At 43.7% G+C, this 16,124-nt stretch overlaps 1 protein-coding gene across 1 annotated transcript in view; it reads right to left on the reverse strand.

The window, feature by feature from the left end:
• Positions 1 to 16,124, reverse strand: part of LOC126252736 (polyglutamylase complex subunit TTLL1) — a gene marked incomplete at its 3' end in the record, with an annotated part of 207,609 nt that overhangs the window by 43,457 nt on the left and 148,028 nt on the right. The window contains exon 6 of the mRNA XM_049953639.1: positions 13,801 to 14,002. Coding sequence (XP_049809596.1) covers positions 13,801 to 14,002 — 202 coding nt within the window. The remainder of the gene's footprint in view (positions 1 to 13,800; positions 14,003 to 16,124) is intronic.

The following is a 16,124-nucleotide window of genomic DNA, read 5'->3' on the forward strand; positions in this document are numbered from 1 at the left end:
TAGATCCTGAGAAATTAGTACCCAGAACAACCACCTCTGGCCGTAATAATGGCCTTGGTACGCCTGGGCATTGAGTCAAACACAGCTTGGATGGCGTGTACACGTACAGCTGCCCAGGCAGCTTCAACACGATACCACAGTTCATCAAGAGTAGTGACTGGCGTATTGTAGCCAGTATAGTTCTATCACTTAAGAGATTGAGCTATTTTGGCTAAACGAAGAAAATAAGTATACATTTTACTCATGAAGAATAACATAATCATAATCTCAGTAACTGGTATAGCATTGAAAAAAAAATTGTAATAGTTTGATTATAATGGGAAAGTGGTATGAAATAAAACACAAACACGAGTTGAGATTAGAGATAAATTATTTATTTAAAAATCGTACATTGGATGTAGTATTTCAGGGCTATCATCACAACTGGTATGTATCTTCTTAGCACTTGTACAATATCTACTAAATAATGCTTTTTGGATGGCGATAAATTCAGCACTTATCTCACTCAAGCCAATAGGTGACTCGCAGTACTCTGGGTTTTGACAAACGCATTTCGTCTGCTTGACTTTAAATTTAGTGGTCATGTGCAAACGAAGGTGCTGCTTAAGATCGTCAGTATGCATACCGTTCACCGTAGGCGGCCTCTATGCTATGCAACCAACGATTCAGTCTCTCCAGCGCAAGACGTATGGCAGAGTGTAGATCGTGTAATTTCATAACTGATGGATGTCTTAGATAGACGCAGTTGTCACTGATTTCACGCATAAGGCGCAGCCATCATAAATGGTAGTAATAGGAAGTGTCGCATCAGTAAGACGAATGTCTGGGGGGGATTGAGTTGGATAACATTCAGTGATCATCTGCTGATTGATGTAGCGCTATGCACTGCACATCTCATCCCAGTCGAACTCGGAAATTGGCACTTTAACACATTTGGAAACATTTTCAATTTCGATTATAGCCTGGATCCCCCAGACATGATGCACCTCTACAGCAATGTTCACACATTTGGATCCACTGGAGGTTAAATTGTATGTGGTGGTGAAAAGCATGGCTGCACTCGACGTATTCTTTTTATCTACAGTATCTAAACTCTGTGGCTGCGCTATCACAGAACTGTTCGACTGGGATGAGTTATACAGGGTGATTCAAAAAGAATACCACAACTTTAAAAATGTGTATTTAATGAAAGAAACATAATATAACCTTCTGTTATACATCATTACAAAGAGTATTTAAAAAGGTTTTTTTTTCACTGAAAAACAAGTTCAGAGATGTTCAATATGGCCCCCTCCAGACACTCGAGCAATATCAACCCGATACTCCAACTCGTTCCACACTCTCTGTAGCATATCAGGCGTAACAGTTTGGATAGCTGCTGTTATTTCTCGTTTCAAATCATCAATGGTGGCTGGGAGAGGTGGCCGAAACACCATATCCTTAACATACCCCCATAAGAAAAAATCGCAGGGGGTAAGATCAGGGCTTCTTGGAGGCCAGTGATGAAGTGCTCTGTCACGGGCTGCCTGGCGGCCGATCCATCGCCTCGGGTAGTTGACGTTCAGGTAGTTACGGACAGATAAGTGCTGCTGAAATATGAATTGTTGTGCTTCTTGTTCGAGCTGAGGGAACAGCCAATTCTCTAACATCTCCAGATACTGTAGTCCAGTTACGGTAGCACCTTCGAAGAAAAAGGGACCAAAAACTTTATTGGCTGAAATGGCACAGAAAACGTTCACCTTAGGCGAGTCACGTTCATACTGAGTTGTTTCCCGCGGATTCTCAGTGCCCCATATACAGACATTGTGACGGTTGACTTTCCCGTTAGTGTGGAAAGTTGCTTCATCACTAAACACAATCTTTGAAACGAAAGATTCATCTGTTTCCATTTGAGCAAGGATAAAATCACAGAAATCGATTCTTTTAATCTTATCAGCTGCAGACAGTGCTTGAACCAATTTCAGACGATAAGGTTTCATAACTAACCTTTTTCGTAGGACTCTCCATACAGTTGATTGTGGAATTTGCAGCTCTCTGCTAGCTCTGCGAGTCGATTTTCCTGGGCTGCGAACAAATGCTTGCTGGATGCGTGCTACATTTTCATCACTCGTTCTCGGCCGTCCAGAACTTTTCCCTTTGCACAAACACCCATCCTCTGTAAACTGTTTATGCCAACGTTTAATACACCACCTATCAGGAGGTTTAACACCATACTTCGTTCGAAATGCACGCTGAACAACTGTCGTCGACTCGCTTCTGCCGTACTCAATAACACAAAAGGCTTTCTGTTGAGCGGTCGCCATCTTAGCATCAACAGACGCTGACGCCTAGTCAACAGCGCCTCAAGCGAACAAATGTACAACTAAATGAAACTTTATAGCTCCCTTAATTCGCCGACAGATAGTGCTTAGCTCTGCCTTTTGTCGTTGCAGAGTTTTAAATTCCTAAAGTTGTGGTATTCTTTTTGAATCACCCTGTATGTTGGCGCGCAGTACTGACCTCCACCTTGTTGTTGTTTAACACTGCCAGCATTCCATGTGTCAAGTGCAGGTCGTGTACCATCATCACACGTGTCGATGAGTGGGACGGAGAGCAGCAACTCCGTGTCCTGCTCCAACAAGTGGGCTATGTGCGCTACAGGACCCCCCGTGACCGCTGCTGGTTCAGATGCGGCAGGGGCTGTTGCTGTAGGTCTCGACGAGATGGCAGTCGAGGCTGATGCAGGTCCAGATGTGTCTGCGGAGCTAGGCATGTTGGCGCTCGACCCTGTTGAACAAAGACAAGGAATCATTACATATGGTTCAATAAGTGAAAAGTTTGAAAAACAATAAGGCTAACATGCGAGATAGAATGATCTGAAGGCGATACTTTCTGTTGATTCCTATTTTGCATGACTTCGCTGGAGTTCGACTGCTGCTGCTGCTCCTGCTGCTGGTGCTTCGCGGTTCTTCTCCTGCTGACTGACGAAGAAGACTGGGGCCCTGGAGCTGCTGAGATTAACCTATATCTCCTACGATGACGTAATCAGATACTTCAGTGCTATTGGCTGAAGTCGAACACCTGACTCGATTAAGGGCTCCTATTGGATACTGCCATTTCCCACACCCCAGAACGTCATCAGCTGACGTCATGACAGAGCCCTCTGGTGGCGACGATAGGAACTAGACCTGCTCGGTGCAGCCATCTTGAATAACGGTACTTGCATCATCATCTGAGAACTAGGCCAGTTGGAGTCCAGACTCAGTGGCTAACACATCTGCTTGAAATTGGTTAAATAATAAAGACAAGTTCTTTTCTCGTGCCATTTCTCTTGCTTAGTAGAGATAACAGGGGTGTGACGTATTATCATGTTGGAATTGAACTTCCCACCATTTTTCTTGGGGAGGGGGTTAGGTTAGTGGAGGTAGGCCGAGTGACCTATCTCCCCGCCAAAATCTGCCATCTTGATTGACGTCACAGCCGCCATATTGGATGACGTCATCGCCACCATCTTGGATAACGGTACTTTGGGCTCGTAGTGGTGTTTTCCCAATACTTACATGAAACTTCAGTTTCTGAAAATTTCACTACATGATCACCTGAATGAAAAGCATGTTCTGCCACAGCTGATTTGCCTGTTTTCCCTAGTCAGCAAAGACTTTTATGTTCCTTCAACCATGTATTAACACTTCTCTTTGTAGTTCCAATGTACACCTTACCACACATACACAGAATCTTGTATACAACACTCGCAGACAGAGGGGGACGTTTATACTTAATGGAACGAAGTGCTTGGCCTATTTTGTTAGTTCGTCTGAAAATCGGTCGAACGTCATGTTTCCTTAAAATCTTGCCGATTTGATCCGTTACTTTTTTGATGAAGGGTAGAGAAACCGTGTTCTTCCATCGCTGTATCCTATCGTTGTCCTTAGGCCTCGTGTTATTCGGTCGCAAAACTCTATTTCCGTACTGGAGTACCCATTCTTCTCAAAAGCCTACTTTAGATGTTTTAACTCGGCGTCCTGGTGTTCCGGCGTACGAATCCTTTTATCTCTGTCCACTAGAATTCTAATTACACCTAACCATGTGACAAGAGCAAGAACAACTTCACACAAAATAACGGAAAAAAGGCCAAGGATGCCGACCGATTAGGACATTTCAGAACAACCCGAAAACGATAGGACGGCACCGTTAAGTGACACAAATATGTTCACGTTGGCGTTACAAGACTACGAGGGTCGACCCCAGGACATGGGAAATATGGCAAGGAAAAAGAAGAAGAAGACGAAGAAGAAGAAGACGAGATACATTCCGAATTACAGCGACACATTGAGAACGTAAACTAATGCGTGTGCCCATAGGTAAGTAAAAGCTATTTGCAGAGACACACAGGTCGTACAGGTATATCACGTAACCTTGTTCCATATTTACAACACCGTTATCCAATGGCATTACTATATGTGCATAACGGTACTCAAATCTCTTAGATTAGATAGAAGTTTACACTTGGAAGTCTTTTTTGCATTGACGTCAAAAGAGATGGAGCTCTCCCTTCCTCTCTCTCTCTTTCTCTATCACACACACACACACACACACACACACACACACGTAACGGGGGCGCGTGAGAGCGCGCATGCACACACATAACACTGTCCCCAAAAACTGCTTAGTAAGACTGGTTCTTGTGTAAATCATTACCGCCTTTCTCTTAGTCGTAAAATTCGTTCAAGGCTCGTAACCAGCGTTGATTTGAAAGTCAAATACAAATTTAATAATGTGAAGAATATACACCATAGGGAGCAAAATCAAACTGGATGACGCCTGGGACTTCATCCTTGCCGCTAGCTTCTCCACAAGGCGAGTGATCCGTTACTACAATTTTTATCTGAACATCGTACACAGACGCAAGTACACGTGGAACACGCCATGTTTCTCATTCAGTAAATCCATCTCGAATATCTGTTTCTTTTTCGAGGAAGTTTTGAGACGAACCTTTAAATCACTTTGTGCTTTAACTTATGCATTTCACTCAGGCCATTACACACAAATATACAGAAATTCCACATTTAACGTCCGGTCAATGAAGTTCTAAATAGACACGGAACAACTGCTCGCATGAACAAAGATGAGGAACTCGAAAAATGTCCCTACATTCCGCAGAAATAATATTCGGAAACCACAGAAAATCAAATTCTGGATGGGAAATTCAATTCAACTACTTCTCAACACAGCGAAACATAGCTAAGTTCGTGGATTAGAGAAACCAGAAATTGTGGCAATTAATAACTAATTTCTAACCGTGTTGTACTTTATTTAAATTTGAACCAATTAATATGGCCGTGCTGCTCCCATTTGCAACACAATATTCCTACCCGGAATCTCCGGCACTGTCGCACTGAAACGTCACACTTGACGTGTTAGTACGAAGAATGTGTGAGGCAGGGAGGCATACTTTCTCCCTTACTGTTCACCCTGAACTTCTAAGAAGCAACGACGGTAATAAAAAAAAGGTTCTATGTCTACATCTACATCTACATGGTTACTCTGCAATTCACACTTAAGTGCCTGGCAGAGGGTTCATCGAACCATTTTCATACTACTTCTCCACCATTCCACTCTCGAATGGCTCGCGGGAAAAAGGAACACCTAAATCTTTCTGTTCTAGCTCTGATTTCTCTTATTTTATTATGATGATCATTTCTCCCTACGTATGTGGGTGTCAACAAAATATTTTCGCATTCGAAAGAGAAAAGTTGGTGACTGAAATTTCGTAAATAGATCTCGCCGCAAAGAAAACCGCCTTTCTTTCAGTGACTGCCACCCCAACTCGCGTATCATATCAGTGACACTCTCACCATATTGCGCGATAACAGGAAACGAGCTGCCCTTCTTTGCACTTTTTCGATGTCCTCCGTCAATGGTAAGGATCCCACACAGCGCAGCAATATTCCAGCAGAGGACGGACAAGTGTAATTTAGGCTGTCCCTTTAGTGGGTTTGTCGCATCTTCTAAGTATCCCGCCAACAAAGCTCAGTTTTTGTTTCGCCTTCCCCACAATATTATCTATGTGGTCTTTCCAATTTAAGTTGCTCTTAATTGTAATTCCTAGGTATTTAGTCAAATTGACAGCCCCTAGACTTGAGCGATTTATCATATACCCCAAATTTATTGGATTTCTTTTAGTACCCATGCGCATGACCTCGCACTTTCCTTTGTTTAGTGCTAATTGCCACTTTTCGCACCATACAGAAATTCTCTCTAGATCATTTTGTAATTGGAATTGATCGTCTGATGATTTTACTAGACGGTAAATTACAGCGTCATCTGCAAACAATCTAAGGGGGCTGCTCAGATTATCACCTAGGTCATTTATGTAAATCAGGAACAGCAGAGGGCCTGTGACACTACCCTGTGGAACGCCAGATATCACTTCTGTTCTACTCGATGATTTACCGTCTATCACTAAGAACTGTGAGTCGGATTAAAACGCTGGGTGCAATGACATCAATGAAGCTGCTATGCTCAGTGAAAATGAGGAAACATTACAAGACCTTCTGAACGGATTAAACAGTATCTGGCCACAGAACACGAATTAAGAGTAAACGCTAAAATAAGAAAAATCTATAATGAAGCAGAGCAGCAGAAATGAGATTAGCAAAAAATTTAACATAAACATTGGTGACCACACAGCAGACGATGTGAAGGAATTTCACTACCTTTGGAGCAAAATAATGTATGGCAGACGAAACACGTAAGATATAAAAAAAACCTACTATCACACGCGAAGAAGGCGTTCCTCGCTAGCATAAGCCTACTTCTATCAAAAATAAGTCTTAACTTGAGGGAGAAATTTCTAAAAATGTACGTGTGGAACATGGTGTTGTATGGGAGTGGATCATGGACTGTGGGGTTTTAAGATGTGTGTTATATAAGAATCCTGTACGTAAGTGGACGGATAATGTGAGAAATGAGGAAGCTCTCCGCGGAATCGGAGAGAAAATGATTACGTAGCAAGCACTGACTAGGTCGACAGCACGTGTGTTGAGACGTTAGGGAACAACTTCATGCCACTAGAGACAGTCGTAGAGGACAAAACTGTAAGCAATGATAGAGATTGGAACACATACACCAAATAATTGAGGAGCACTGGTGAAGCGTTAATGTGAGTTGAAGAGATTGGCACAGGAGAGGAATTTGTGAAGTTGTGAACGGCCACATTAAATCAGTCAGAGCAATTATGAAGCAGGAAACAAAAACATAGAAAGAAAGCTTGGGAAGTGAGGCGCTGGAACTCGATTATTCAGCTCTGCTGTCGAAATGCCTGTTCCATTCAGCCTTCATTTCTTCTCAGCAAGGTCTAAGGAATCCAAGTAATATTGATTACTTATCTCAAAGCACTGCGTTTGAGACCCTTTACAATCTGCATAATTTTCCCACTAATGGTTTCGCAAACCCAATACATAGATACGTTTCACCTACCTGCGGATAACGTAGTTAGTTAGTTACATGATCCGTAGATCATTTGAACGATTTTTATCGAAATGATGTGGAACGAGCGAATTTACAGCGTAACTTAAGTATACCTGAATAGTCTTTACATAAATGAACGTATTACTTTTCATTCCTACCCGTGTAACTACACTAATTAGTTTGTTCCAGCTACCGTCGTTAAATAAAAATTCGCTATGGTAGAAAAGGAGTTGTCCAGATTTTGGGATAGAGTTAAAACTTGCTTTGCTCCCTGTCCCACATTCTATGTTATTGGATAAATAATCAGAAACGTTTGTCGATTCCTTTTGAACCCCTTCATGAATCATTCACACCTTCAATAATGGATAGAACAGCAGAACCTCTGCTGTTGTAGGTATGGACATCACTACTCATCTCAAATTGTGATGATTATTTATGATGACTTCCATAAGTGAATGTTTGTACATTGTCAAGTTGCCGTTAAAATGACAAATTCCTTGATGAGGTACCTACAAGATGACTCGCAGGTGAACACCAAATGTTATTCTTAATGCTTTCTTGCGTGCAACCTGTACCATATTTTCTTCCTAAGTGATCATTAACATTAAGAAAATATTCCATAAGGCACTACTGAGTGTTAACATGTAAAATATGTTAGCAGAGTGATTCGTTTGTATCCAAGATTAGCAATTATACGAAGAGCAAAAGTAGCTGAACCAACCTGTTTGAATAGCTCACTAATATGTCCCTACCAATTCGGGTTTCCACCAATATGCACACGAAAAAGTCTACACCATTCTACGGTGCTTACTGATGCCTGTTCATGTCCTACACTAATTGTTGTTATCACTCTGTTTGGTTCAAATGGCTCTGAGCACTATGGGACTCAACATCTTAGGTCATAAGTCCCCTAGAACTTAGAACTACTTAAACCTAACTAACCTAAGGACATCACACACACCCATGCCCGAGGCAGGATTCGAACCTGCGACCGTAGCAGTCCCGCGGTTCCGGACTGCAGCGCCAGAACCGCTAGACCACCGCGGCCGGCGGAGTGAGACAGGGTTGTAGCCTCTCCCCGATGTTATTCAATCTGTATATTGAGCAAGCAGTAAAGGAAACAAAAAAAAAATTCGGAGTAGGTATTAAAATTCATGGAGAAGAAATAAAAACTTTGAGGTTCGCCGATGACATTGTAATTCTGTCAGAGACAGCAAAGGACTTGGAAGAGCAGTTGAACGGAATGGACAGTGTCTTGCAAGGAGGATATAAGATGAACATCAACAAAAGCAAAACGAGGATAATGGAATGTAGTCGAATTAATTCGGGTGATGCTGAGGGTATTAGATTAGGAAATGAGACACTTAAAGTAGTAAAGGAGTTTTGCTATTTGGGGAGCAAAATAACTGATGATTGTCGAAGTAGAGAGGATATAAAATGTAGACTGGCAATGGCAAGGAAAGCGTTTCTGAAGAAGAGAAATTTGTTAATATCGAGTATAGATTTAAGTGTCAGGAGTCGTTTCTGAAAGTATTTGTATGGAGTGTAGCCATGTATGGAAGTGAAACATGGACAATAAATAGTTTGGACAAGAAGAGAATAGAAGCTTTCGAAATGAGGTGCTACAAAAGAATGCTGAAGATTAGATGGGTAGATCACATAACTAATGAGGAGGAATTGAATAGAATTGGGGAGAAGAGGAGCTTGTGGCACAACTTGACTAAAAGAAGGGATCGGTTGGTAGGACATGTTTTGAGACACCGAGGGATCACCAATTTAGTATTGGAGGGCAGCGTGGAGGGTAAAAATCGTAGAGGGAGACCAAGAGATGAATACACTAAGCAGATTCAGAGGGATCTAGGCTGCAGTAGGTACTGGGAGATGAAGAAGCTTGCACAGGATAGAGTAGCATGGAGAGCTGCATCAAACCAGTCTCAGGACTGAAGACCACAACAACAACAACAGAATTCCCTCCCTAGGCCCGACAAGACGCCTCCTGAGACGCGGCAAGGTAGGAGTAGGCAAAATGCAACAGGGAATAACAATATTAATGTGCTAATAGTAAACTGCAGGAGCGTCTATAGAAAGGTCCCAGAACTGCTCTCATTAATAAACGGTCACAACGCCCATGTAGTACTAGGGACAGAAAGTTGGCTGAAACCAGACGTAAACAGTAATGAGATCCTAAACTCAGATTGGAATGTATACCGCAGAGACAGGCTGGACAGTGAAGGGGGAGGCGTGTTTATAGCGATAAGAAGTGCAATAGTATCGAAGGAAATTGACGGAGATCCGAAATGTGAAATGATTTGGGTGAAGGTCACGGTTAAAGCAGGCTCAGACATGGTAACTGGATGTCTCTATAGGCCCCCTGGCTCAGCAGCTGTTGTGGCTGAACACCTGAAGCATAATTTGGAAAATATTTCGAGTAGATTTCCCCACCATGTTATAGTTCTGGGTGGAGATTTTAATTTGCCGGATATGGACTGGGAGACTCAAACGTTCATAACGGGTGGCAGGGACAAAGAATGCAGTGAAATTTTTTTAAGTTCTTTATCTGAAAACTACCTTGAGCAGTTAAACAGAGAACCGACTCGTGGCGATAACATATTAGACCTTCTGGAGACAAACAGACCCGAACTGTTTCAAACAGTTAACGCAGACCAGGGAATCAGCGATCATAAAGCGGTTACTGCATCGATGATTTCAGGCGCAAATAGAAATATTAAAAAAAGGTAGGAAGATTTTTCTGTTTAGCAAATGTGACAAAAAGCAGATTACAGAGTACCTGACGGCTCAACACAAAAGTTTTGTCTCAAGTACAGATAGTGTTGAGGATCAGTGGACAAGGTTCAAAACCATCGTACAATATGTGTTAGATGAGTATGTGCCAAGCAAGATCGTAAGAGATGGAAAAGAGCCACCGTGGTGCAACAACCGAGTTAGAAAACTGCTGCGGAGGCAAAGGGAACTTCACAGCAAACATAAATATAGCCAAAGCCTTGCAGGCAAACAAAAATTACGCGAAGCGAAATGTAGTGTGGGGAGGGCTATGCGAGAGGCGTTCAATGAATTCGAAAGTAAAGTTCTATGTACTGACTTGGCAGAAAATCCTAAGAAATTTTGGTCTTATGTCAAAGCGGTAGGTGGATCAAAACAAAATGTCCAGACACTCTGTGACCAAAATGGTACTGAAACAGAAGATGACAGACTAAAGTCCGAAATACTAAATGTCTTTTTCCAAAGCTGTTTCGCAGAGGAAGACCGCACTGTAGTTCCTTCTTTAGATTGTCGCACAGATTACAAAATGGTAGATATCGAAATAGACGACAGAGGGATAGAGAAACAATTAAAATCGCTCAAAAGAGGAAAGACCGCTGGACCTGATGGGATACCAGTTCGATTTTACCCATCTCGCGCTATTCGTCCACGAGACTCAGAGGGCCATAGACACGGGTTCACAGGTAGATGCCGTGTTTCTTGACTTCCGCAAGGCTTTCGATACAGTTCCCCAGAGTCGTTTAATGAACAAAGTAAGAGCATATGGACTATCAGACCAATTGTGTGATTCGATTGAAGAGTTCCTAGATAACAGAACGCAGCATGTCATTCTCAATGGAGAGAAGTCTTCCGAAGTAAGAGTGATTTCAGGTGTGCCGCAGGGGAGTGTCATAGGACCGTTGCTGTTCACAGTATTCATAAATGACCTTGTGGATGACATCGGAAGTTCACTGAGGCTTTTTGCGGATGATGCTGTGGTGTATCGAGAGGTCGTAACAATGGAAAATTGTACTGAAATGCAGGAGGATCCGCACCGAATTGACGCATGGTGCAGGGAATGGCAATTGAATCTCAATGTAGACAATTGTAATGTGCTGCGAATACATAGAAAGATAGATCCCTTATCATTTAGCTGCAAAATAGCAGGTCAGCAACTGGAAGCAGTTAATTCCATAAATTATTTGGGAGTACGCATTAGGTGTGATTTAAAATGGAATGATCATATAAAGTTGATCGTCGGTAAAGCAGATGCCAGACTGAGATTCATTGGAAGAATCCTAAGGAAATGCAATCCGAAAACAAAGGAAGTAGGTTACAGTACACTTGTTCGCCAACTGCTTGAATACTGCTCAGCAGTGTGGGATCCGTACCAGATAGGGTTGATAGAAGAGATAGAGAAGATCCAACGGAGAGCAGCGCGCTTCGTTACAGGATCATTTAGTAATCGCGAAAGCGTTACGGAGATGATAGATAAACTCCAGTGGAAGACTCTGCAGGAGAGACGCTCAGTAGCTCGGTACGGGCTTTTGTTAAAATTTCGAGAACATACCTTCACCGAAGAGTCAAGCAGTATATTGATCCCTCCTACGTATATCTCGCGAAGAGACCATGAGGATAAAATCAAAGAGATTAGAGCCCAGACAGAGGCATACCGACAATCTTTCTTTCCACAAACAATACGAGACTGGAATAGAAGGGAGAACCGATAGAGGTACTCAAGGTACCCTCCGCCACACACCGTCAGGTGGCTTGCGGAGTATGGATATAGGTGTAGATGTTGATGTAGATGTAGAGACATGGCGGTCAGTTCCTTCGTAGAAAAGTGTTTGCGGTTGCCTACGGAACCGTGATTGTTCCCAGTGTCATATCGCTGGTTTAGTTGTGGAGTATCTTGGATGGCAGCCGCGTCTAGAGAGCCGAGCGCGGGACACGAAACTTTTACGTTGTGTAGTGTCTAGCTCTGCATGTAAAAAGCATTGTTAGTATGGAAGTAGAAGTGTTGCTACAAGTGCTATTACAATAAAGTGACGAAATATGGAAGTGATTCAGAGGAAGGTGCGTCAAGAGGTAATTTAAAAATGAGCAGTGCTGCTGATAACGTATTTGTGTATCCTCTCGTTGCGTGTCGCACAGCATCGATCATCCGCGCCGTGTTCGGTCTCCCAGAGTGAACCGATGTGAATCAGCAAAAATTAGTCACCACAAGAGAGTGCAGTGAAGTGCCAGTGTCTTGTAGCGAGCGTGAGGACGTGCGTTCGATCTTCGCGTTGCCGCATTTATCAACAATCAGCCACGCCGCGACGGTTACGCGCACGCTCGTGCAAGTGAGAACTGAGAACTGAAAAAAAATAACTTTACGAACAGTGCCATATCATTCATTATTAGTGTCAAGGAGGACTGGTACCAAATATCTGTGTATGCGTGACGAGCGTAAGAATTTTCCTTCGATCATTCGGCTTCCGCATCATCAACAATCACCCGCGTCGTGTCGGTTACGCGTGCGCTCGTCCGAATGATATTGTGGACTGTTAATCATCCATTAATTGGGATAACACTTCTGAATCAGAATGTAAACAGTACAACCTGCGATTTCCATACAGTCTCAGAACACAGATGGCCCCCATCTCGTGGTCGTGCGGTAGCGTTCTCGCTTCCCACGCCCGGGTTCCCGGGTTCGATTCCCGGCGGGGTCAGGGATTTTCTCTGCCTCGTGATGGCTGGGTGTTGTGTGCTGTCCTTAGGTTAGTTAGGTTTAAGTAGTTCTAAGTTCTAGGGGACTGATGACCATAGCTGTTAAGTCCCATAGTGCTCAGAGTCAGAGAACACAGATGTCCATACCAGACGTCGAACAGTGTTGTGTTTTAACGTTGAGTGGCTCCCCTACACCCGCTTGCATATTTCGATAGATTATTTCAGGCAAGCCAGCAGCAGTGTGGAGCAGAACAGCACGACCGCCGCGGGATTACCAGGTACGTGGTGTGGACAGGGCGCACGGTCAAGGAAAGCAGAAACGACACTCAGTTTAAAAGTATCCCCCACCCCCAATAGTACTCCCGGGCGTGTTACACCAGGTATGCACCCCTTCGTCCGAAGCAAATCGACGGCCACGAACGTCGTTCTCCAGGGCTCCAAAACTACGGAAATCGCATGTGGAGAGATCGGAACTCTACGGACCATGTGTATCAGCTACCCAGCGAAACTTCTGCAGCGTAGTCGAAACAACCTTGTCAATATGTGGGCCCATCCACAAAGGTTGTTTCGAATAAGCTGCAGACGTTCCGCTGAGAAGCCTCTACACGTCCTCCATAGGGCCCCGAGCTCTCCCCATGCGATTTCCGTATTTTTGATGCCCTGAAGAAAAACATTCGTGGCCGTGGATTTGCTTCGGATGAAGAGGTACACTCCTGACTGCAATCACAGTTCCACAGGCAACGCAAACATTTTTCCACGAAGGCACTGACCGTCCTGTCTCACAGAACGATAAACGCGTCTTCATTTGACTGCCATTCATACAAAAGGCATTATCAGTCGAGCAACCCTTCCCGAACGCAGCTGAGACGGGGTACTCACTCCGTGCTTCTGGACGGAGACGTTGGTGAGGTGGACGTACATGTTGTCCAGCTCCTGTATGCTGGCGTCGTACTTGACGGTGCAGAAGCGGCAGAAGCCCAGCCGGAAGAGGTACGCCTTGAGCGGCCGGAACGAAGTGACCAGCACGTACAGCCGGAGGTCGAACTTCTTGCCGCCGATCAGCAGCGGGTTGTCGATGTACCTGCACACAAAGTGACACTCCATTGTTCCGCAGCGGCACAGCAATACTCATTAGCAGCTTAATAGGAGATTGGTTCACCGGACAAAATAATGTTCGCACCGTTAAGAGAGCCCACTGGTCGCTTTGGCGCGCTGTAAATGATGCAGGACTGGTACAGGACGTCACGTGACCCTGCACCACATACGTAGGTCGTGGCAGGGACGTGGTGTGTTTATGCCAATCTGTTGTGTGGATTCAGAGCGGTAAGATGGGTCCATGAGGAGACTCAACAGAATGGAAGATAGAAGACGTCGTGTTTGACGTTCATGACCACTCAGTGAATGAAGCTGCCCGATATTTACAGACCACTCAGCGTGTCGACAAGGAACGTTACATCATCGCAGCCATATGGCAAGGCATAAAACAAGTGGTCGTAAAAACGCCCTAACCAATAGTGACCGGAGACGAGTTGCACTCCTTGTCGATGACATTAAGTTTCAAACCCGATAGGAATTTGCTAGCTACCGTACTGTTTAGGTAAAGGTGTCCTGGGAAATATGACGACGACTGGGCTGAAGTTTAAGAGACTCGTCCGGGAGAATCGATATGCAAAGAAATGAGGTACGAAGTGCTGAGGATTTATGAGATGTGCTTGAAATTCTCTAAAGCTGTGACAATGAATACCACAGGAGGTAGTTGAGATGAAGAAAAATAGACACCTCTAAAAAGTGCGGTCATCAGAAGTTGGATTGACCATCATCGACACAAGTAACTTAACTGTGAAAAATCCTTGGGTAGCAGAGGAAATACTTCAGCTGATCGACGAAAGAAGGAAGTACAACAACGATCAGGCAAATTCTAGAACAAAGACACAGAAGCCAGTGAGAAATGAAATCAATAGCAAGTGCACGGGATCTAAGGTGAAATGGTTGAAGGAAAACGTGAAGAAATCGAAAAAGAAATGGTTGTCGTAAGGACTGATTCGGCAAATATAAAATTCAAAACAACTGTCGGTGGAATTAAAAGCAAGGGCGTCAGCGTTAAGAGTGCAAAAAATCAAATGGCTTTGAGCACTATGGGACTTTAATCTGACGTCATCACTCACCTAGACTTAGAACTGCTTAAACCTAACTAACCTAAGGACATCACACATCTACATCTACAGCTACAGTTACATCCATACCCCGCAAGCCACCTAACGGTGTGTGGCAGTGGGTACCTTAATTACTTCTATCGGTTCTCCCTTCTATTCCAGTCTCGCATTGTTTGTGGAAAGAAAGATTGTCGGTATGCCTCTGTCTGGGCTCTAATCTCTCTGATTTTATGCTCATGGTCTCTTCGCGAGATATACGTAGGAGGGAGCAATATACTGCTTGACTCCTCCGTGAAAGTATGTTCTCGAAACTTAAACAAAAGCCCGTAGCGAGCTACTGAGCGTCTCTCCTGTGGAGTCTTCCACTGCAGTTTATCTATCATCTCCGTAACGCTTTCGTGATTACTAAATGATCCAGTAACGAAGCGAGCTGCTCTCCGTTGTATCTTCTCTATCTCTTCTATCAACCCTATCTGGTACGGATCCCACACTGCTGAGCAGTATTCAAGCAGTGGGCGAACAAGCGTACTGTAACCTACTTCCTTTGTTTTCGGATTGCATTTCCTTAGGATTCTTCCAAAGAATCTCAGTCTGGCATCTGCTTTACCGACGATCAACTTTATATGATCATTCCATTTTAAATCACTCCTAATGCGTACTCCCAGATAATTTATGGAATTAACTGCTTCCAGTTGCTGACCTGCTATATTGTAGCTAAATAATGAGAGATCTTTTTTTCTATGTATTCGCAGCACATTACACTTGTCTACATTGAGATTCAATTGCCATTCCCTGCACCATGCGTCAATTCGTTGCAGATCCTCCTGCATTTCAGTACAATTTTCCATTGTTACGACCACTCGATATACTACGGCATCATCCGCAAAACGCCTCAGTGAACTTCCGATGTTATCCATAAGGTCATTTATGTATATTGTGAATAGCAACGGTCCTATGACACTCCCCTGCGGCACACCTGAAATCACTCTTACTTCGGAAGACTTCTCTCCATTGAGAATGACATGCTGCGTTCTGTTACCTAGGAACTCC

This window comes from Schistocerca nitens, chromosome 4 (assembly GCF_023898315.1).
Source record: "Schistocerca nitens isolate TAMUIC-IGC-003100 chromosome 4, iqSchNite1.1, whole genome shotgun sequence".
NCBI lineage: Eukaryota > Metazoa > Arthropoda > Insecta > Orthoptera > Acrididae > Schistocerca > Schistocerca nitens.